This window comes from Mastigoproctus giganteus, chromosome 1 (assembly GCF_048544385.1).
Source record: "Mastigoproctus giganteus isolate SK-2022 chromosome 1, ASM4854438v1, whole genome shotgun sequence".
In the NCBI taxonomy this organism is placed as follows: Eukaryota; Metazoa; Arthropoda; class Arachnida; order Uropygi; family Thelyphonidae; genus Mastigoproctus; species Mastigoproctus giganteus.
The window spans coordinates 255,927,068-255,951,075 of record NC_143575.1 but is presented as its reverse complement, the minus strand read 5'-3'; the positions used below and the strand labels follow the sequence as shown (position 1 = coordinate 255,951,075).

The window sequence follows — 24,008 nt, the reverse complement described above, 5'->3', positions numbered from 1 at the left end:
AATTTTTTTTTTTTCCACTTTCCTCTCGGTTATTACCAAATCATTTTGCTCCCTATTAGAATTTGATAAACTTCTGAGCATCCCCCTCTGTAAAGAATTCCTCGTGGGAATTCTTTACAGAGGGGAATGTAGATGCAAAATACCTATTCAGCCTGTCAGCAAACTCAGCAGGATCATGAACAATGATCCAATGTGATTCAACCCCTTCCTTCTGCTAGTAATGTAAATAAGTAAAGAAGTCTTTGCTGCTTTCTTGGCATTCTTTGCCAAAGACTTCTCATAATCTGCCTTGGCTTGTCTAGCCCGCTTATAATTATATTTTAAAGTAAACCTTTCTGTGGTGCAAATCAGCCTTCAGTGCTTTTAGATTATGATAAAAAAAAAATAGTAATAATTCAATTAGAGCCTCGAGCAGTATGTTTTGACTTGATTACAGACTAGTTTATATCTACCATAGGATTCTGTATCACCTGATAATTTATTTGCATCCCATTCATTTTCTTCTCTGCCATGTGTCTCAATAGTTCATCTGACTTCCATTTAGGTCTAAGCCTTGAACTGTATTTCTTAGTTGGTATGAAAAGCCTTGTTGCTTCTATGATTATTTCCCTGAATGCTTCCCATTTAGAATTTATAGTTGTTGACATTAGTTGGTCCCACTGTTTAGAATTCAAAACTGTCTGAGACCACTGTAGCCATCTTTACAAAACTAAAATCCCTTCCTTATACCCTTGATGGTAGTTACATCTTTAAGTACCAGGTGGTTATAAAGTAAGTTTCCCTATCAGGAGACCCTAGTGCCAAAACTGTTAAAATTAGTGCTGTGAAAATCGGTGGGTATGTCATTTAGGGTATGGGGGAGTGGTTTGTGGCAGGGAAAAAAATTAGTTCGAATTTCCGCCACCAGAGGGAAATGGCATTGTGCATATGTAAAAGTTGTCAAATATTTCAAGACATGGTGCTTGTGCAAATGACATCCTGTTAGATAAAAGCAGAAAGGCCAATGCCACCATCAATAACCATTATGACTTACAAAAAAAGAATGTGCTCTTTTAGTAAAACTGTTCTACAAGAATAATAGTAACTCTAATGCAGCACTACGTGAATATCGGAAACTTAAAGGTTTGCATGAAGGACCTTTGACATCAGTGGGGCTTCAAAAACTAATAAATAAATTTGAAGCGACCTGGGAATTAGGTATAATTCCCAGCAAGGGACGACCACATATCGGAACGGAGGTAGTGGATGAAGTGGCAGTTGCAACGGACAGAATGTGAAACACTACCAGTCAGTAGTGCCAAAGGTGCATAAAGAGACATGAACCTTCCTTGATCTACTGTATGTAAAGTGCTTCAAATAATTTTATGCTCGTTCCCGTACAAGATTCACGTAGGTGCAAGAACTAAAGTCTTGTGATCAACAACAACGAACAGAGTTAACTTTGCTCTGCGATTTCTGGCTTATGTGATCTTAATGATACATGGGCTCGGATGAGCTTGTATCGTTAAGCTCATCCGAGCTCAGATGAGGCACATTTCGCTCTTCATGGAGCTGTAAATGCACAAAATTGCCGAATATGGGGAACTTCTCGTCCATCTGCTGTGCATGAAAGACCACTACAAAGTCCATATGTTACAGTATTGTGTGGATTCACAGCAGAGTTTATAATTGGATCATTTTTCTTTGAAGAGTCTACACCTCGTGGCCCCATAAAGTGTATGGTAACTAGTGCATGGTACTGGGCTCTTCTAAGAGATTACATTATTCCTGCTCTGCAAGAAAGGCATTGCTTGGAGACTGTAGTGTTTGTGCAAGATGGTGCCCCTCCCCACATTGGTCAACAAGTGAAGGAACTGCTCCGTTCAACATTTAGAAATGATCGCATCATTTCTAGAGACTTTCCACAGTTCTGGCCAGCCCGAATCTCAGATCTCAATCCCTGTGATTTCTGGCTATGGGGATACCTGAAATGCAAAGTTTACTGTGGCAGCATACAGACACTTGTCGATTTGAAAGTAAGCATTAAACAGCGTGTAGCCACCATCCCAATGAGGTGCTGTGCAAAAGTGTCGCACGCAGTCCTCCATTTTCAGAATGTCATCTCAAGTGAAGGAAAGAACATAGAACAGTATCTGTAGATTTCTAAGTTCTAATATTAAAATCTAATCCTAAGTTAAGTTTTTCATCTCATGTTTACAGTGCCAATTTCTCCCCTGGTGGCAGAAGTTAACTTTTTTTTTTTTTCTTCTACATATCGCTTCCCCATAACCTAATGACATACCCACCAATTTTCACAGCGCTATCTCTAACCATTTTGACACTAGGGTCTCCTGAATAGGGAAACTTATTTTATAACCACCCAGTAAATCTCACATCAATGCACTGTGATCATTGCCACCTAGTGGTTCTTTTGCCGACCGGGCTAGCCGAGTAGGTAAAGTACCTGCCCGGCAACCCAAAGGTCGCGGGTTCGATTCCCGCCTCGGGCTTGGATCAAAGTACTGCAAAAACCTTGGGAGGTGCAATATGGCCACAGAAGCCGATGCGCCAACAACTACCAAATCAAAAAAAAAAAAAAAAAAAAAAAAAACCTAGTGGTTCTTTTATCTGCAGGTTCTTAATGCATGAATAATCACTGCTGATAATCAGATCAAGGGCATTGCTCTCTCTTGTTGCTGCTCTAGAAAACAGTCATCCAAAAAATCTTCAAAAGTCTTACTAGTGTGTAAGTGACCAGATCCACAAATTCCATTCAATATCTAGAAAGTTAAAATCCTCCATTATAAAGACATTCTGATTTACTGGCCCACTCTGCTTCTCTGTACAGTTGTTCATTGTACTCATCATCACAGTAATTTGGCCTATAACACGCTCCTGCTCTTATTTTTGTTTTCCCAGTGCTTATGTGTCACACCAAACTGATCCTATATTGCACTTGCCACCCATTTTAATTGGATTTACTACCTTAGATTTTATGTGCTTCTTAACTAAGAGCATAACTCCCCCTCTTGTCCTGTCCATCTTTTCTGTATGCATTGTACTCCCCATATTCAAATTCTACATTAAAGAAAAGTAATTTTATTTCATTTGAAGTTTAAAGATTTTAGTTTATATAGCAAACACTTTTTTTAAAGTAGATCTGTACAGCAAGGGTCGTAGGTTTCACTGAGCTCACTCAAATTTTCCAAATTAAGTAGAAATGTACTATGATTTTAACATCCCCTTCCCCAGGTAAAAAAGTTCTGTCTTTTCTATGTTTTGATTTAAATGGAAAAAATTCATATTCTACTTAACTTTTTTTGGTAAATGAGCATTGGTAATACTGGATTTATTCTTTGGGTGCATCATATAGTGTATAAAAACACCCAGGGGTTGAGGGTCACTTCTTGCTGTTTCTTGAGTTATTAGGCTTTTTCCCACCAGAATTATAGCTTACTTTGGTTTGTGTTTAAAGAAACTTTTTTATTATTTGTTTCCTTTTCTTCTAATAAAATATATGGCACACAAAAAAAAAAAAAAAACAGCCTCGGTAATTAGATAATTTTCAGAGCTAAGAAACAAGAAGGTTAATATATTTTAACATGGCGGCTTAACTAATTTCAAGATTTCATTCATTGCTATCATTTGTGCATTTACTAATACAAAATATTAATTTATTAGGCCAATGGAAGAAGAAGGGGAAGCAGAACGGGAAGAAGAAACCGAAACAAAAGTTGAAGCAGAAGCAGAGGAGGAAGATGTAGAAAACAGCAGAGATTCTTCAGCCATTTTAGAATCAATCAAAAATGATGTCAGTGAAGAAAGGAGAGCTAAATTGAGAGAAATTGAGGTTAGAAGACTTATCTTTCTTGTAGGAAATAATGCAGTTTAAAATAACTTCCATTATTATGGTTATTATTGTTGTTATTATTATTAAAGGATATTGTCTCTGTTATATGTATTTTATTACATATTGCTAATTTTAGTTTTAATGCTTTTGTTGATGGATTGTATTTACACCATACAGAAATATCTATTTGGAGTATAATCAATTAAATCACTGTCACTGTTTTACAAAGAGCATGCATGTGTTTATTTATGAAACATTGTTAAATGTAATCACTTTCTTAAGGGTAAATAATTTGTTCAACCAGCAATGCATAAATGCATTTTTTTATAATTACTGTTTTAAACATTAAACAGAGAAGAAAAGGCTGCATGAATTTTACAAATGTATAGTTAGTACACAGCATAATCTCTATTACAAATTTCAAAAAAACAAAGTTTGCAAAGTAGTATTCTTGCTATATCATCTTATATTGTGAAACCCTTCAGAATGAGTTGCTTACTTTTCAGTTCAAGTAAATATCCTCCCCAGTAGACTATTATTAAGAGTTCTTATCTGTTACCCCAACTGGACGTATTATCTAGATGTTCTGGGGGCAGAAACGTTTCACGTGAGTGGGTAGCTAATATCAAGGAAGAGAGCCTAAAAAACTTCAAGGATTGTGTTAAGGTTGTTGAATATACAAGAACAGTAAATCTTAATTGTTTATACAGTAACATTAGAAGTGTCGTCAATAAAATGAGCGAATTCGAACTGCTGGTTAAAACAAGTAACGCGGACATAATAGGGCTTACGGAGACGTGGTGCCACCCGGAAATTGGGGATGATGAGTTTCAGTACGGCTTGTATAATGTATTTAGGAAGGATAGGGTAGATAGAAGGGGTGGTGGGGTAATGTTTCTTATCAGAAGCAGCCTGAGTGCGACGATAGCCTTCCCGGATTCAGACATTTCACATGCTAGTATAGGGTCTGTATGATGTGAGATAGTTGAAAACAAAGGTATAATGCAAGTAGGAGTAATCTACAGACCAGGTGATTGTGAAGATTATGACAAAAGCCTCTACATGCAAATGGAATGGGCAAGTAAGCGTCAATGCCTTATTATGGGTGAGTTCAATTTGCCTCTAATTGATTGGAGTAAATGGGAAGGAAACTCGACATGGGAAACAAAATTTTTAAATCAACTAGATGACTGTTATTTGTATCAACATGTCAGGGAAAGTACTAGAGAAAAGAATATCCTAGACCTCATCATCACACATGAATCAGATGACATAACAGGGCTGACAGTAGAGGAACCATTAGCAGGGAGTGATCACAGAGTTCTACGGTGGATGATGACGAGAGAGGTAGCAGAAGTAAAAGGCAAAGGAACGGGTTTTAATTTCAGAAAAGGAAATTATGATGCCTTAAGGTACTACATGGCCTCTATTAACTGGGTAGATATTGTGTGGAAAATGAATACATTTGAACAGTAGTACGCTTTTAAAACATTAATCATAGATGCCTTGAATGCGTATATACCATTTAAAAAATACTCCACGAGGAGGGTTCCAAGTTGGATGAATAGTGAAGTTGCCACATTACTTGAGCAGAAAAAGGTGGCATGGAAAGGTTACAGAGCAATAAAAAGTACTGAAGCCTATAACAGCTACAAGGTGATGTGTAATAGAGCCACAGAAAAGGTTCAACAGGCAAAGGCAGTTTATGAGAAATCACTAGCAAACAGAGCAAAGAGGGGGGATAAAGAATTCTTCACATATATAAATACTAAGAAGAGCAGGACAAACCAGATCGGACCTTTACGTAAGGGAAAGGGGATAGTAATAAATACACCAGCTGCCGTTGCAGATGAACTCAACAGTTATTTTGCATCGATGTTTACAAACGAAAAACCTTTTGTGGCAATGGGAAATTGTGGGAGCGAAGTTAAAAAATATGTAATTAATGATATTGAAATTTCGCAAGATTATTTAATAAAAAAATTTCGAGCCTACAGACCGGTAAGGCTCCTGGAGTTGATGGAATATACCCTATAATCTTAAGGCAGGCGGCAAGCGAGTGCATTGAACCATTGAGGCTAATTATGCGAGCATCACTAGACTCTGGGGAGATTCCCTTGGATTGGAAAAGTGCAAATGTATCTCCCATACATAAGGGTGGCTCTAAAAGTGAAGTTGGAAATTATCGACCTGTCAGTCTAACTTCAGTAGTAGGGAAAATTATGGAGGCAATGATCAAGGGTGGAATTCAGGATCATTTGGATCGAATTGAAATTCTCAAGGATACTCAGCATGGTTTTGTAAAGGGAAAATCATGTTTAACAAATCTGGTTCGCTATTTCGAAAGGGTCACTCACGAGCTGGATTTAGAGAATAATTTCGACATTGTTTATTTAGATTTCAGCAAAGCTTTTGACTCAGTCCCACATGAGCGGTTGCTTTATAAGCTGGAACAGGTTGGAATCACTGAGAAAATCCTTAGTTGAATAGAAGGATGGCTTCAGGGCAGGAGGCAGAGGGATGTGATAAATGGCTATTCCTCAGATTGGGTTGATGTAAAAAGTGGGGTTCCCCAAGGATCAGTATTAGGACCACTGTTGTTTTTAATGTTCATAAACGACATTGATGAAGGGATAGAGGGCGTGATGTCTAAATTTGCAGATGATGTTAAAATTGGTAGAGTAGTTAATGATCACTGTCAAGCTGAGCTTCTTCAGAGAGACCTAGATAGACTTCAGGAATGGTCAGAAAAATGGCAGCTATGCTTTAATCCAACAAAGTGTAAGGTATTACACCTGGGAAACAGTAAACCCAGTACTGGAGGAAAGGGACTTGGGTGTTACGATACAGTCAGACATGAAATTCTCTGAGCATTGTAAACAGGTTGCAAGGAAGGCCCATGATGTCCTATCGATGATCTATCGAACTTTTGCAAGTAGAGATAGGGACGTGATAATCCCATTATATAAGACTTATGTTAGACCACACTTGGAATACTGTGTTCAAGTATGGAGACCGCACCTAAAGAAAGAAAGACATCGAGCTGCTTGAAAGGGTGCAAAGAAGGGTAACTCGCCTGGTGAGATCGGCAAAAGGGCGTCCTTATGAAGAAAGACTTCGAATATGTGGGTTGCAGAGTTTGGAAACTAGACACCTTAGAGGAGATTTGATTGAGGTGTTTAAGGCTCTGAGAGGCATCAGTAAAATGAATGAGGGCGAAATTTTCAAGATTATAAATGATGCTAGAACTAGAGGACATAAATTCAAGTTACGGGGGGAAATGTTTAGATTCGACTGCAGGAAGTTTTATTTTAGCCAGCGAGTTATAAATTACTGGAATAAGTTGCCTTCATGGGTGGTAGAGGCTGACAGTTTGGGGAAATTCAAAGGCCATCTGGATAGTACTTTCGGGTAAGGGAAGCGCATAGGATGATAGGTTTAATTTCCTTTTTTTTTATTAATTATTATTATTTATTTTTATTTTTTTTTGTTTTTATCATTGTTTTGTTCGGTTTTTTTTTTTTTTTTTTTTTTTTGGCTGGTGCAGCATAAGCCATAGGCTTTCTTGCACCATGCGGCCATTACTAATACTTAATACTAATACTATTACTTGTTCTCTGTTGAGTGCCTTACATTATTTTAATAATAAAATTAATAAAATAAAGGAGTACTGTGATTGTCCTTTTTTTAACCACACAGGTGACTTTAGATTTCATCGTTCTTATAGTGGTCTTGTCTTTTATATTAAACTAATCTATTAAAAATATGTTTAACAGTTTTATTAGCATACAGTAAGCTAATAAATAAACTTAAGTTTTTTTTTTTTTTTTTGTATTTTATTTATTTATACTTGAACAGAATTAGATCATAAAATTAAGAGAACATTTCCATCTATAGTGTAAAACGTTATTAATTCTGTTAAATAGTAATTTCAGATGATATCTTGATATAAAATACATAAAAAATATTTATTTATACCCTAATAAACAATCATGAGAATAATTAAACTGAAATAAAACAATGCTAGTAATTAATTTTAAAAAATATCATATACAGTGGATTCCGATTATTTGGGCCACCGGTTAATCGGGGCAGCCATTTATTTGGGGAAGGAGACTGCAGCACTAGAGATTACCCTACGATTGTCTCCGACCGTACCACGTGGTTTGGTTGGATTTCTGGAGGTCACAACCATAAAACAATAAAAACAATTAGCAGTCATCTGTTTATTCAGCTTTTCTGTTTGTGCAATCTATCATAAACAAATAGTAAACTTGATCTTGTTGAATTTGCGATAATACCGACAGCTGGAATTCTGTGGGTTATTATGGTGAAATGTGGTTACACTATCATGAAATCTTCAATCATATAAAAAAATTAATTTGCAGAATCTTCTCTTCATTCCTATTTTTAAAGCTTCGTAACTTGTTACTCCGTTCTCACTTGCTTGTATCGTGTTACTTGCAATTTGTGTGTGCCGTGTTCTTTGTTATTGATTGCTTATCTTTTTACTGTTTTAAATTTTAACCCCCAACCACAAATTCTGATTATCACGTATATTCTTACAATTTTCACGTATCATTTAAATGGTAAGGTAATAAAGGGTATTTTTGTGCTTAATATATCTTTACTTTTATAGCCTGTGGATAATATTCCTCCTATTTTCGCTAATTAGAATCGCTGTTTAATAGAGTTAAAATTCAATTCACAATGACCAGCGCTTACTACACATCGTATAGTTAAAGGTACTTTGCTATGGTGAGTCCATCGTAACATGATTTGATTGTACATTGAACCAATTGTAAAGCAGGGGTGCATTGTATTTTTAACTATTTACGTGAAACTTCAGATAATTGGGCAGCCACTTAATCGGGCCAAAATGCACTAGTCCCGATGTGTCCCAAATTACTGGAATCGACTGTATTTTCAACACAAAGCATTCTTAACATAACATAACTCTACTGTTTTGATTTCAGTAATGGAAATTGTCATTTTTGCCAGAAAGAAATAATGCATTACTTCCTTTAAGTTTGTGATTGGTTGGTTAAATTTTTCCCAGTTCTGCATGCATCTTTCATTTTCCTTCATCTTTCATAATGTCTACTATAGTTAAACAAATATTTGAAAAAAAAAAAAAACATGGTAATAGGCCCACAGTAGACTAAGAGGAAGGTGAATTGATGGTGTCAAGCAAGCAAGCATTACGAGAAAGATGGCTTACTCTTTAAAGATAAAGGTTTAATAGGAAATAAGATAACACAGAGAAAAATTGTAGCAACATCTAAATACAGTGGATTCCAGTTATTTGGGCCACCGGTTAATCGGGGCAGCCATTTATTTGGGGAAAATCTTAAAAAACAGAACTCAATCGAGAAAATAGCCAGGGTTTACTTTGCTTAATTGGGACAAAATGCCGTTTAATCGGGGCAGGAGACCACAGCACTGAAGATTACCCTACAATTGTCTCCGACCGTACCACGTAGTTCGGTCGGATTTCTGGAGGTCACAACCATGAAACAATAAAACAATTAGCAGTCACCTGTTTATTGGGCTTTTGTGTTAGTGAAATTTATGATAACCTGATAGTAAACTCGATCTTATTGAATTTGCGATAATACCGACAGCTGGCATTCTGTGGGTTATTATGGTAAAATGTGTTTACACTTCTATGGAATCTTCAATCATATAAAAAAACATAATTTTCAGAATCTTCTCTTCATTCCTATTTTTAAAGCTTCGTAATTTGTTACTCCCTTCTAACTTGTGCATATTGTGTTACTTGCAATTTGTGTCTGCCGTGTTCTTTGTTATTGATTGCTTATCTTTTTACTGTTTTAAATTTTAATCCCCACCCACAAATGACAGTGAACAGAAATGTCAACTAGTTTAGTTAGTATGTACATATTAATTCTTCCGATTATCATGTATATTCTTCCGAATTTCACGTATCATTTAATTTTTTAATTGGTAAGGTAATAAAGGGTAAATTTGTGCTTAATATATCTTTACTTTTATAGCCTGTGGATAATATTCCTCCTATTTTAGCTAATTAGAATCTCTGTTTTAATTGAATTAAAATTCAATTCACAAATGTGATCACAATGACCGGCGCTTATTATACATCATATGGTGAACGGTACTTTACAATGGTGACTCCATCGTAATGTGATTTGATTGTACAGTGAACCAATTGTAAAGGGGGGAGGGGGGGGTGGGGGCATTGTATTTTTAACTATTTACATGAAACTTCAGATAATTGAGGCAGCCGCTTAATCGGGCCAAAATGCACTAGTCCCGATGTGTCCCAAATAACCAGAATCGACTGTATGTTATATCAACTGGGTATAGCAGATTTAGACGTTGTTGATGATGATGATTTTAAAAAATACTCCAACCAAGGAAAGGAGTAAAAATCGTGAAAATAAAAATAATTTCAGTAACACAATGTAAATATTAGGGGGTAGGGAATTTAATTCAGTAGTACAGCCAGAGGAAAGAGGATATAAATGACATGATAATCCCATTTGGCATATGTAACCTGTGGTCAGGTTACATATGCCAAATGTTTTTTTTTTTTTTTTGAGGAAAGGATGAAAAGTGTTAGCTTCTATAATTAGGATTATCTGCTTTTCTAGTAAGTAAATGAACAAGTTGTGTAAAGTCATTAGTAATAGCAGAACACCTTATCAGCTGGGTCTTTACAAGTAGAAAGTTGAAATCAGGTGGAATTATGAACGTAAAAATTACCCAGGAAAATTATTTCACTGTTAATAAAGATAGAGTGGAGAAAGTAGGGGTTCGAGAAAAGAAAGTCAGTGTTCTGTAGTTGCCAAATTGGAAGATTGATAAAGACAGCAAATTAATGTGACCAAAGTGAGGTAAAAAGATTTTAAGCCAAAACAGATCAAAAGGAGGAGATTCTAGATTAGGAAAATCTCTGACAAATAACATCAAAACAAGTGGTTATCCCAAATGAAATGAGTAGCAATCAAGGAAATCAGTAGTTTATATATTTTATCAATAAAGAAAACTTAGATAATTATAGGTGAAATAGATGTTATCAGGTGTTAAAGTTATGACCATGTATATTTATAAAATGAATTTAGGTAGTTGTAGAGAATTTTAATTCTTTTCTCAGAAAAATTTGTTTCATTAACTTGACTAATGATTTACTGATGTAGATGACTTAAAAGTTGGTAGAAACATGTATCAGGTGAAAAATTTTTGTTATGTTGTACATATGGCAGGTTATACCCAGTTTTTTAGTATTGCTTGGACAGGGCAGAGCTGCCCACCTACACATCACACTACTTGAACTCCCTCCAAAATCACAAGTGTAGAGCAGAGGCAGCAAAGTTATTCACCGGTTTTAAAGTGACCTAGAGTAGCGTTTCCAAAACTGGGGTCTGCAAAACATTCAGAAGGGGTATCAAGTAATATATGTTTATATAAATATGTATAGTTATTGGACCCATATATGTATATATATATATATGTGTGTGTGTGTGTGTGGGTCCACTAACTTTTTTTGATTTTTGAAAAGGTCCTTAGATTTCAGTAGTTTGGGAGCCATTGACCTAGAGCATTCATTATTTTCAGTATAATGGACTATCTAGCAATCAACCCATGAAAAAAGTTTTAAAACCAGACCCTTGAAATTTAAATCATGTTGGGTGGTGATATTGCATTGAGTTATGAGAAATATTTGTTATTTAACATTGCCTAGTACTACAGAGATTCAATCCATTCTTCTATTGAGTGTGAATGCACCCCATAGAAGAATGGAGTGACCCCTGCTTATATTTATTCATACTTGCCACTTCTAGTATATTAGGCATTGATGACATCTTTGAACCTTGCACATTTAGAATATATTCAGGGTTCCTAGCAGTCATGAGGTTGAAGGCAGAGGGTTTGGCTAATGCAGAATGGTGAAATGAAAATCACTTAGGTCAAAAGTGGTATTGAACATCAGCTCTGCTGGAATTTATCCTTCTAACTGATATCCTTAGACAAGAATACCATGACAAACCTCAAAGACCAGCTGAAATTTAAATTTGATAAAATTCATTTCTCTCTCTCTCTCTCTCTCTCTCTCTCTCTCTCTCTCTCTCTCTCTCTCTCTCTCTCTCTCTCTCTCTCTCTCTCTCTCTCAGTGGAAGTATTACATATTAAATACATTAATATAGGAAGTAGGGTAAGTTGGTACAGTACATAAAAATAAACAAAGCCACTTTACTTTCTTTCTGAGTGAAATTTGGATTTTTCCACCTTCATTATTGAATTAGCCAATTTAACACAAAATTGTGTGGTTGATTTTAATTCTAAGAATTAACAAACCCTAACTAAGACTCAGCTACTTACTTTTTTATTACTTTTTATATAAAACTTGAAAAAATTTATAATCATAACTATACAAAAATCAGTATATTAATAAAACTAATATGCTCTTATGTTACAGGTAAAAGTCATGAAATTTCAGGATGAAGTTGAGTCTGGTAAACGAAATAGAAAGCTTGGCATGACTATTGCTGAGCAGGTAGAACATTATCGTCAGAAGCTGATCAGGAAGGTAGATATTCTATTTTATTTAAATAACCATAATATGCAATTTAAAAATATCTACTGCAGTAAAATTAAAAGTACTTTTAAGGTTGTGTTTTTTGTTTTTGTTTTTTTTTTACTTGTTTCTCCGAGACCAATGATACAGTTGTACATGGACAGAATTAAATACAACACTCACCCACGTAAGTGAAGGTGATGATATTCTGATCATAATGAATCAATCAAGGTAGGTGGAGAAAAAAATCAAAAGAATAAGAGTTTAAAATACTTTGGATCAGTGATGATATAGACCAGCGTTTCCCAAAATCTTTTTCGTCACGGTACAATTTTCATCTCACAACATATTCACAGAACACTTACGAAACACAAGTATAGTGGGAGCCAAAGAACTGTTTGCTAATATTTTATTACATATGACACACTGTGCATTAGGAGCATCTTTATTTCCAGCACATGTAAAGCTGAAATTCAAATAACTGTCATTATACTTTCGTTTTGGTCTTTTATTAGTTGGTTCCTGTTTTTTCACTTCGGATATTTTTGGAACAAAAGGCTGCGATTGTTCATCCTCACTTTGAAGTGTGACAATATTGTGTTTGTTTTCATCGACCACAGTTACACTACAAAAGTACTTTGCTTCTCATTTTAAAGTTCCTTTTTTCAACCACAAATCTATGGTCACATATTTTAATAATAATATTTTGAAATACTAATAATTATCAAAAAAATTTATATAAGGAAGTGAGTTTAGTTATGATATCGGTTCGCTTCCTCCTCTCCTTCAACCCATATACTCCAGGCTAAATCGCATACGAATGGCATACTAGATCACATTGCTACTTTTTCGTAGATGTCATTACTTCTACGCATACTTCTGTATGCAAAGCCCGCAAAAATAGTGTTCTGTGGTCTATTTGATTATTAGTTTATGCCAGTATTAATAACTGAAAAAAAATTATGTTAAATATTATAATGATACAAAAGTGGTGTACACTACAAATATGCAAAATTTATTTATTTATTTTATTTTATTTTATTTTTTTTTTTTAATTATTAATTACGATTTTTCGCGGAACACTTGTTCACATCTCACAGAACACTAGTGTTCCATGGAACACAGTTTGAGAAACGCTGATATAGACAGTGAGGGAGAAATAGAGGAATAGTTGGAGGATGACAGTAAAGCGAGCGATGTGGAGGAAAGTGATAAGTGATAAGAGGTAAGAAGATGCCAGTGAGGTTGATGGAAAAAGGGTATAAAACAGTGGTAAGGCTAGCAATGATATATGAGAGTAAGCTCTAGCTAATATTTAAGCACCATATACAGAAAATGCTTACTACAGAAATGAGAATGTTGAGATGGATGTGTTGGTGGCCAACAAAGATAGGATCAGAATGAGTATGTGAGGGGAAGGTTTGGGAATAGTACCCATTTGGGATAATTATGGGAAATATAGAAACGTTAAGAGGAGAGACAAAGAGTACATTGGAAACTGAATTGTAGAAATGGAAATTAGAGAGAAAGAGAGAGAGGAAGACCAAAAAAGAATTGGATCGATTGGTGGAAGACGATATGAAAATATGTGTGGTTAAGGTTGAAGAGGTATGGGACAGAAAAACATGGAGGATAAAGGCAAAAGCAGCTAACTTCAGCACCTTATGGGATGAATGCTAAAGAAGACTGTATTCTAACGTAGTGAAACACTGTTGATAGTTGAATGGACTTCAAAGAAACAAGAACAGTTATATTCCATAAATATTTCAAGATATCTGAAATGATTAACATTTTGAGAACTCTTCTGTAAAATTTTTGAACATGGTTTTAATCTTTTTCTGTTATTATACTGAATGTGGAGTGGAGATGATGATGGCTCTATATTTTTTGTAATTAATTAGCGCATATAAACATCTGTTATTGGAATTTCTCTTAGTTATCACAAAATTATTTAGCTCGCTGTTAGATGAAACTCTCGAATTCACCTCCCTAAAGAACTTTTCATGCATAAATGGTCCTCATGGGTAGCACAATTGGTAGAATCACCATGATCCCCACCAGGTGAAAAGAACTGAGTTCAAGTCCGTTCAATCTGTTATTGGAATTTCTCTTCCAAGTTTCTCTTAGTTATCACAAAATTATTTAGCTCGCTGTTAGATGAAACTCTGGAATTCACCTCCCTAAAGAACTTTTCATGCATAAATGGTCCTCGTGGGTAGCACAATTGGTAGAATCACCATTATCCCTACCAGGTGAAGAGAACTGAGTTCAAGTCCGTTCAATGACATGAGGAATTTTTATTGGCATTTTTCACGAGGCTGAGTTCGTCGGGTGAGGGTAGCGTGGGGTGTTTTTTTTTTTCCCTCCCTCTCCTGGAAACTTCGGTTTTTCATCCAGCAAACAAAAAATGACCACAGAACACATAATTTACAGACGGTACATACAGAGCAATATGACCAGATTGCTGATGCTCCTAAAACCCTACTACTACAATAGCATGAATGTAGATGCAAAATACCTAGTCACTTTGTCACCAGCCTGAGCAGGGTAATCAACAGTTAAACCATTGACATCAAGTGGACCAATGTGATTCAGCCCCTTCCTTCTACTATTAATATAAATAAAGAGGCCTTTGCTGCTTCTCTTTGTATTCTTTGACAGAGACTTCTCATAATCTACCTTTGCTTGCCTAACCTCTTTCCCCGACCTTTTCTTTTCTAACCTCTTTCTTTTCTTCTTTTTCCTGAGAGAGTGTTTTGCTCTCTTTTCTTCGTCTACTTTCTTTTCTCCCACTTTCTCCTCCCCATTCCTTATTTATTATAACCGGGATTCCACTTGTTGGAATCCCACTTAGTGTAATTTAGATAGTTCCTGGAGCGCCTCGTGGAGTCGGGACACAGGTAACTTGCTCCCTGCCTCCCAGCTGCTAAGACTCCAGGGCCGGCAAACAACAACCATCACAACACACACATATACTTACACACACTTGCCGGCTATAAATAACCTACAGATGCTACAGCGGTATATAGGGCCACAATCAATACAAGAATACCTTGGCCCTTTGCTTTCCTAACCTCCTGTGTGACATGATTACACATAAGTTTATATCTGCCATATGTCTCATCAGTTCATCTGACATCCATTTAGGTCAGCTGGAATGGTACAGGTAGTTCCTGACTTTACGAATTAATTAGTTCCTAGCGCACTTCTAGAGTGGGAATTTATTTCCCATAGACATAATGTTAAAAATAGGGGTTATGTTATCAACAGTGAAATTAATTAATGTTTAAACAATAATTGATTTATTCAAAGAAATGAAAACGTAGCCTGTAAAATGAAGCAAATCATAATAGAGAAATTATTTATGACTTACAAATGTTAAAGAATGTTTATTCTTCACCATCATTATTGGCTCGGCACTCAGTTTGTTGCACAATGAGTCAGCTTCTTCGGAAATGCTTCAAGAGACATTTGTTTATTTCCAAGATAATCTTCTCTTTTTAAATTTCAATAGAATGCATAAGCATTTTTTTAATGGAACACACAAATTGCAACTAACACGATTTGCACAGGGTCACATGTTTACGAAGCTTTAAAAAAAAAAAAAGGGAATGAGGAGAAGATTCTGAAAATGTATTTGTTTTTTATACGATCGAAGATTTCAGTAAATGGGAAACACGTTTTGCCATAATAACGCAAAAAATCACATAATTCCAGCTATCAGTATTTTCGCAAATGCAATAGCATCGAGTTTACTACCCGTTTATAATTGATTGCATTAACAGAAAAGCTCAATAAACTGGAAAGTGCAAATTGTTTTATGGTCGTGACCTCCAGAAATGTGCTTTAGAAAAATATCACAAAGCTGTTCAAAATTGGTTCTTTTAACAGAACATATGATAACGATGAAAGTGTAGTGCATTTTAATGATTTGAATTGGTAACTAATCCAATTTACCCCATAAAAAGACCTTTTAGAGAGTTATATAGTGAAAATTTCTTCAACTTCCGAGGTCGTGGAACAAATTACCAAAAAACATGTTATTCTTCGGTTCACATTACGATATTTTCACGATACGATGGAGTCTGTGGAATGGATTAATATTATGAAGCGGGGTATACTGTAATGTATAGTGTACCCCGCGTGGTTTGAAATGCAATATTTATGAATGTTTAACATTCATTTTTTGCAATTAACGTTCATATTTTCGATTTTGTTGATACTTATTACTTGAAAAAAAAAAAAAAAAAATTATAAACCCGGGAACTTGTAAAGCAGGAACTAACTCTATTTCTTATTCATTAAAGAGGCCTCCGGAGTCAGGAATTCGATAATTCATTTTTAATGTCACTAACCACTGACTCAAAGTTGCATGTATAACTTTATTTATAATAAAACATACTAAAAATAAAATCTTCTTCAAAACTGAATTATACTATAATTAAAGCAAAAACTGAAACAAAGTAAAATAAAATAAGTGTATATTATGATAATGTAAAAAATCACTTAAAACCACTATACAATAACTTTTGGCAGCAATAGCTGCCTTCATCAGCTGAGATGGTTATCCAGAATACCTACATACATCCCAGCAGGTCCGTGACATCCACTACAACACATGAGCACTACTAACTTCCCATACATTGGAACCAGAAACGGCTCGGGTATGCATCATTCTAAATAGCTCGCCCCTCCCTAAAATGAGGGACTCAAAAAGCAGATGAATATGGCAGCCCTTATTCCTATTAATATTATAGTCTGGACGAACACGTCCATAAGCTCTCTAGCCGCTTCCGGTTCCAGAAACCACTAGCTCTGTCGACAACCAACGCTCCTTTGGCTGAAATATCATGCCCCATTTCCCAAGCATGATTATCCTCAGCCATAGCTGAATATGGTTCAGTTGGTTCATACTCTTCTGGTAAATAATTTTCTGCACTGGCAATTGCATGAATAATGTCTTCTTGGGGGAACAAATGCAGTAGACATGATCATTTTTGAATGTAATGCAAAGTTGACATCCGTATTGTATGTTCCTAGAAGATAACATGATGCCAAATGTTTCTGAAGATTTTTAATTAAGTGAAATAAGCAACCATCAATGTTTACTTCTGGAAACACTGCACGAATAGCTTGATGGATTGCAAGTTCATAATCCACATTTATGCTCTCTGGATTCAGTTGAATCCAAAATTTGCTTATCATGTAAATAATTTTATATATGTTTCAGCTCTTTTATCCACAGCAAACAACAATATAGGAAAAACTGCGCCTCCATCTTTTCTAGCTAGTATGACAAAAATTTGATAAAAAAAGAGGAGAGACCAAAAAAGTGCCATCCATAAATAATTCTTTCATATGTTCACTCCATGTTGAGTGATATTCCCTACCAAATACCAGAATGCACTGCGGATCGGACTGTACTCATAATGGGAATACTTTTCAGGTATAATTATTACCTCTCGAGATTCTGGATTGGCCGGAGCTTTAAGATTGTTAAAAAAAATTCAAAGATGTATACTTAACTACGCAATAAATTCTCTTCTAATAAATGTGTTCTTAATAAATAACATATTACACTAATATATTTGACTTAACAAATTTCCATTAATAAATTTATAATAACCTAAATGAAAACATGTATATAATTTTCTTTTCAGAATAAATTTTATCACCGAGTTGACCATGTCCTAATTAGGTTAGAAACACACTTCTACTCTTGCTTTTGTTTTCCCTTTACTTATGTCACACCAAACTGACTCATCGTTGCACTGGCCACCCATATTAACTGGATACACTGCCTTAGATTTAATATGCTTCTTAACTAAGAGCATAACTCCACCCTTCCTATCCTGTCTCTACACATCATATTCACATTCTGCGTTCTTCGTGTCAGTGGCACCATTTCTCTGGTATCCCCACAATTAAGACCTAGTCATTACTGACTAGTCGTTACTGATTAATTGTGGTTTGATGACCTAGTCATTACTTCAGATTCATAAAATTTACTATACTCTTAGCATTAATGTACATGCAGCCACTCCCTGACTTACATAAGGGTTGCATTCCACGGAACTCTGCATAAGTCAGAATATCCCTAAATGCTTATGCAGCACTCGCAAATTTGAATGAAGCAAAAAAGAAGATGTTCGACAAACATGTAAATAGAATTATTTATTCAATTTTTTTATGTCATGCGCAGGAAAAATTACAAAAGTGTGCAAAATTATAAGAGAGAGTAGACAGGCATAACTTCAGTAAGTTTTAACTTTCGAGCATCGTTGCCAGAATTAACTGTCCAGCTGATAAGCATGCTGCTGCGGAAGTTGAGGTCTGTGTAGATTTAGAAGGGTTTTTTCCCAGCACATCACAAAATTTCTCTACAGCTGAAGAATCGGCACTGGCGACTTCACCACATACTTTAATGTTTTGGAAACTAGCACGATGCTTGAACCTATTAAATCACCCATTGCTTGCCACGAACTTGGCTTTGGGTTCGCCGTACTTGTCCTTAATATCTTTATAAAACACTTCTTGCTTTTGCTTAAATGGCCATTGGACTCGGGGGCACTTGCTTCTGAATCTGATTTTCCATCTTAATCCCATTTATAATAGGTTACACTAACAGAAAAGCCCAATAAATCAGAAAGTGTAAATTGTTTTTATTGTTTTATGGTAGTGACCTGCAGAAGTGTGTTTTTTTAGAAAAATATCACACAAGGCTTTCAAAATTGATTCTTATAACAGAACATATGGTAACGATGAAAGTGTAGTGCAATTTCCATTATAAAAATTACCTTTTAGAGAGATAAATAGCTTAGTTATATAGCGAAAATTTCAACTTCCAAGGTCTTGGAAAGAATTGCCAAAAAAAAAAAAAATTGGCATTGGGTTCACAATACCTCCATTTATTCTTACAGGATGCAAAATACATTTCCACGATTTTTTTTTTAAGTTTGCACTGGCCGGGAAAAACTTACATAAAGTCAAATTTCCGTAAGTCGAGTATTATGTAAGCCGAGGAGTGGCTGTATAAGTATACATGCACCTGTTCTTACTATTAGCTACCCTAACACAGCCCATCTAATCCTTGACACCCTCCTTTTCAGGCTGCTGCATGTTCCAATGGAAGCAGCAAGAATTAGCTAGAACTGCAGGCAGAGGTGACTCTGCCTGCAGTTCTAGATAATGCATTAGTCTATGTATCCTCCCCCACTATCAGTTTTCCAACATTGCCTTGTGCTTGTTAAGTAAGTCTTCAGATCTCCTACTTTTAATGTTATTAGTGCCCACATGTACAACAGTGTCACGTTTTGTGCCCCTGAAAAGATATCTATTCTAAAACATCATCTACTTTTGCCCCTGGCAGACATACCCTGGTTCTATTCCACCTATCCTTTTTGCACATTATCTTTCCCATTTCCCTAACAGAGTCACTGACAACTATCTCCTGTGGGACCAGCACATTCTGCCTTGGGGATTGCCACTGTGTTGCCTGTTGCACAAGTGAGGGCTCTGGCATTTTAGTTGGGCAGCTGAGAGCTTGATGCAATTCCTTCAAGCACACTCACCCTGTTCTTCAAAAAAAGGAGATAGAACATTTCTTTGTAAATTTACATTAACATAAGCACATTATATAAATATTTTTAATGTTTATTTTTATAATTAATAAACTAAAGGGTAGCAAGAATCTTAGTACTCATGATTGGCACAATGATAAATCTGCTTCTAGTTGGACCATTTTTGCAAATAGAACATTGCAGAAGGAAGCATTATGGTTGAGACTCAAATCTGAGTACCAATAGTGATTTAAAAATAAAATCATGCCTGTATTCTAAAATTAAAGTCTTTGTTTTGTTTTGTTTTTAGGAACGTGAAAAACTGGAAGAGGAACAAGAAAGGGAGAGGGAGATGCTGGAGAGAGAACGGAGGCGAGAGCGGCACAGATCAACTTCAAAATCCAGGTCACCATCTGTGAGATCACATTCAGCTTCTTCAGAGGGAAGCCGGAGTACAAGTCCTGTCCATCATATCATAAGAGAAAAAGAACGAAAACACAGTCCTCGTAGTGTAGCTTCCCCTATAGAAATTATTTGTCGCTCTCCCCATAGCAAATCGCATCGCTCACGGTCACCAAAAAAAGTTCACCGGTAAGTTAATGAATATTTGAATAAAAATTTAAGTATGAAGTAAATATTGCTCCCTGCAAACTCAAAAAGGTTCTTTTTTTAAGCTGATAAAAGTTCGACCACTGGATGCTCAGCATCCAGTCTTCAAGAAGGTGTTGCATTCCGAAAAAACTTACTTAACATTTCACAGCAAAATTTGTAGTTATTGTTCAGTGAGAATTCATAAGAATTTGTGGAGAGGCACCAAGTGGCCTGCTACCATTTCAGTAATAATTGCATGTTGTTTTTGATTCTTTTTGTTCTTAGTCTAAAAAAAATGTGTTATGTGCCATCCATAAACTCAATGTCACTAAAATAACTGTGTGCAGAATTCTGTGGAAATATTTTCCCCTTTGACCTTGCAAACCACAAACATGAGATGAGTTTTGCTATCATATATTAGATTCTCTTGCTAATGACATCTACATGTCTAAAATTTGTTTTAGTAATGAAGAAATATTCTAGAAAAGTTAGTAGGCATAATGTTTGAATGTGTTTTGAATAGGCCCTGTAGGCATATCTTCTTTGCCAGCTGGACAGTTGTAGGTATTAATTACCTTGCCATTACTAAGCTGCTATGGATACCCAGCTGTCAGAAAGCTAACTAGTTGTTTGTTTCAACACAATGATATGCCACTGTATTTCTGCACTTCAATTACAACATTAATAAATGAGTAACTGCCTCCTGACTGATACAGAAGGCTCATTCCATGACCATCTGATCGGTGCTGGTCTACATTACCTGTAGACCAGCACTGCCATTTTCTCTCCACATTAATAAAATCTGACACTGCTAGCGTCAGATTTCATTAATGTGGAGAGAAAATTACTGCAACCAAAGAGCTCAGTGGGCCTTGATGAAATTTGATTACCAATACTTGACTCAAGAATTACCTTAAGATTTGCAGATATTCAAAAATTTTTGGCACTGAACGGACCTCGGAAGTATGAGGTCAGTTTAGTTATTCAATGAACTTATTTCAAACTTTGAAATAAGTGTACTGAATAACTCAAAACCACTAATTTAGTTTCCTTCTATTGAACTAAATCACTTTTCAGTTCCGGTTTCTGTTTTATTAGAAGTGATAAGAAAAGTTTAACCAGGACCCATTTAAACACTCAGGACTTGAGGCTGGGCAGAATTTTGTGACCCTATATTATATATTATTTGTAATTACAGTAAGACCCCCCGTATCCGTGGGGGATACATTCCAGACCTACCGTGGGTGGCTGAAACCGTGGATATAAGCGAACACCTGCTGATGCCATATATAACATGATTTTATTGTACATACATATATATAATAAAGTTTAATTGATAAATTAAACACACAGTAAGACATTACCAGCATTAAATACAGTAATAATAAAGTACAGCAGACTCGATTAACCGGGACACTTCAAGACTCCAAATTTAAAAAAAAAAAAAAATCAACCAGAAATCATAAAATTCAAATAATAACTAGAATAGATATAAACAGTTATTTTGCAAAGTCATAAATAAGCGACAAGAACCGGCGTTATAAGTCATCATTGGAAGATAAGTGTACCTATTGATTATCTTGCAACCCCCACTGTCTTTACACCTGCCGCTCAAAACAAAAAAAAGACAGAGACCAAATGTTTAGTTTGATTTAGTGCATCGCATTAATTGTTGTGTTCTGTCGCACTGCAAAAGGACGAATTTTGTTTCGTTATTTATGTCAGAGATGTCGGGATTTTTTTTTTTTGTTTTTTTGTTTAGAAATTGCAAAAATGATGGGCAAAGGCAAGAGTTGTGCTTTCAAATTTAACAAAAACTTGAAATTATTCAAAAGTTTGAAAACAGTGCATCCGTTAAATCTCTAAAGAACCATTATAATGTTTGTGACCAAACCATACACGACATTGTAAAAAATAAAGGGAAGCATCGTATTGGACACACAAGTAGTACGTGTTGAGTTGAGGTTTTTTTTTTTTTTCATGGTTAACAGCAGGTAATTGAATCAGCGTATACGGGGTCACAACTGTATTTTCATTTTGGGATTTATGAGAAGGTTTTAATGTATATAGCTTTATTTTTTATTTAAGTATTTTTGTTTTGTTATTTTAAAGTTTCTATTTATTTATATTTTTGGCTGAATCATCCCCCCCCCCCCCAGTAGGCTTTGAGTAATACAAAAAAAACCTCTTCTCTTCAGTGTTGTCATTTCTATTGTAGCATCAATTTGCATTACAGCAAAATTTTGATATTCATTGAAATTATTTGATAATACTTAAAAGTAGTTTGGATCCAAACTAGATAACTTATACTTTATATTGAAGCACTCTTCACAGACAGTTGCATCTGTAGTAGATTTTTACAATCCAAAAAAATAATTTTTTTACTCATATCATATACAGTATACACTATTACCTTTCTGCAGAGCACGCAGGTAACTATGTTATAAATTAATAAAACTGCAACTGGAGTATTCATTGTATTTGTACCAGCAATTTCAAACTTTGAATAATTGCTGTAAAAAAAACTGAAATAATAAAAATTTTACATATAATTTTATATTCCTAAATAATGGTTCATTTGATCCCTGATTAATAGGTTGTTTTTTTTTTTTCTTTTCCCCCACCCAAAGGTCCAAGAGTCCAAAGCGATCACGCCGTTCCCATTCCCCTCATAAAAGGCGAGCAGCAGCATCACCTTCATCGTCGTCACCACCTACTCCACCTCCACATCCCAGAAAACACAGATCTAAAAAAAGTAAACACTGACATAATTATGGACCATAATTTTAGCACTCAATGAAATAACAGTGGAACTGCAACAGGTGGATGTATACAGTTCTGACTGTTTTGTATAAATTGGACTTTCATTTGTCATTGATCTGTCATTACATTCTGTCCTGTGTAAATGTTATATCCTGTTTGTGTTAATAAACGAAACAAATTTAGTAAGTTGGTTCTTTTTGTCTCTCTTTTTTTTTATTTATACAATAGCATTAATCGTATTTTGAATGCTACTCTCTTGAAGAAAGAAAGTTGGAGTGGGCGAAAGGATTTTTATTTCATAAAAATATCTTCATTGCCAATGTTTACACCTCTGAGATATAAATTGGTAAATAATGTAATTATATTTCAACATCCCAAAGGATGTTGAAATATAATTCACGGGATGTAGTATGAAAATGTTTTTGTCAATTTCCAGTGCTCTGCTGGTTTATTGGCAGTTTGTTTTTACTAAATTAGATTTATCTTCTAAGATGCCTTAACTTTAATGTTTCCAGTTTTGAGTGGCATTTTATAAAAGTGCCCTCATTGCACTTTTATAAAATGAGATTCCTAAATGTGGACTCCTCATTTGTGGCTTTGCTTACAAATGCCTCTGTAATTGAAAAGAGGATCCCATAAATAAATTATTTATTTATTCATGTGATTACCTTTTTATGAACATCTCCATCATGGAGCTTATGCTTTA

General features: G+C 35.3%; 1 protein-coding gene across 2 annotated transcripts in view; it reads left to right on the top strand.

The window, feature by feature from the left end:
- LOC150091801 (U2 snRNP-associated SURP motif-containing protein) overlaps nt 1-23,432 on the top strand; it is a 333,597-nt gene extending 310,165 nt beyond the window's left edge. For both annotated transcript variants that reach the window (XM_090385786.1, XM_090385781.1), the window contains exons 21-24: nt 3,661-3,829; nt 12,291-12,401; nt 20,259-20,539; nt 23,170-23,432. In XM_090385786.1, coding sequence (XP_090241912.1) covers nt 3,661-3,829; nt 12,291-12,401; nt 20,259-20,539; nt 23,170-23,305 — 697 coding nt within the window. In that variant the 3' untranslated portion in view covers nt 23,306-23,432. The remainder of the gene's footprint in view (nt 1-3,660; nt 3,830-12,290; nt 12,402-20,258; nt 20,540-23,169) is intronic.
- Nucleotides 23,433-24,008: the final 576 nt, after the last annotated feature.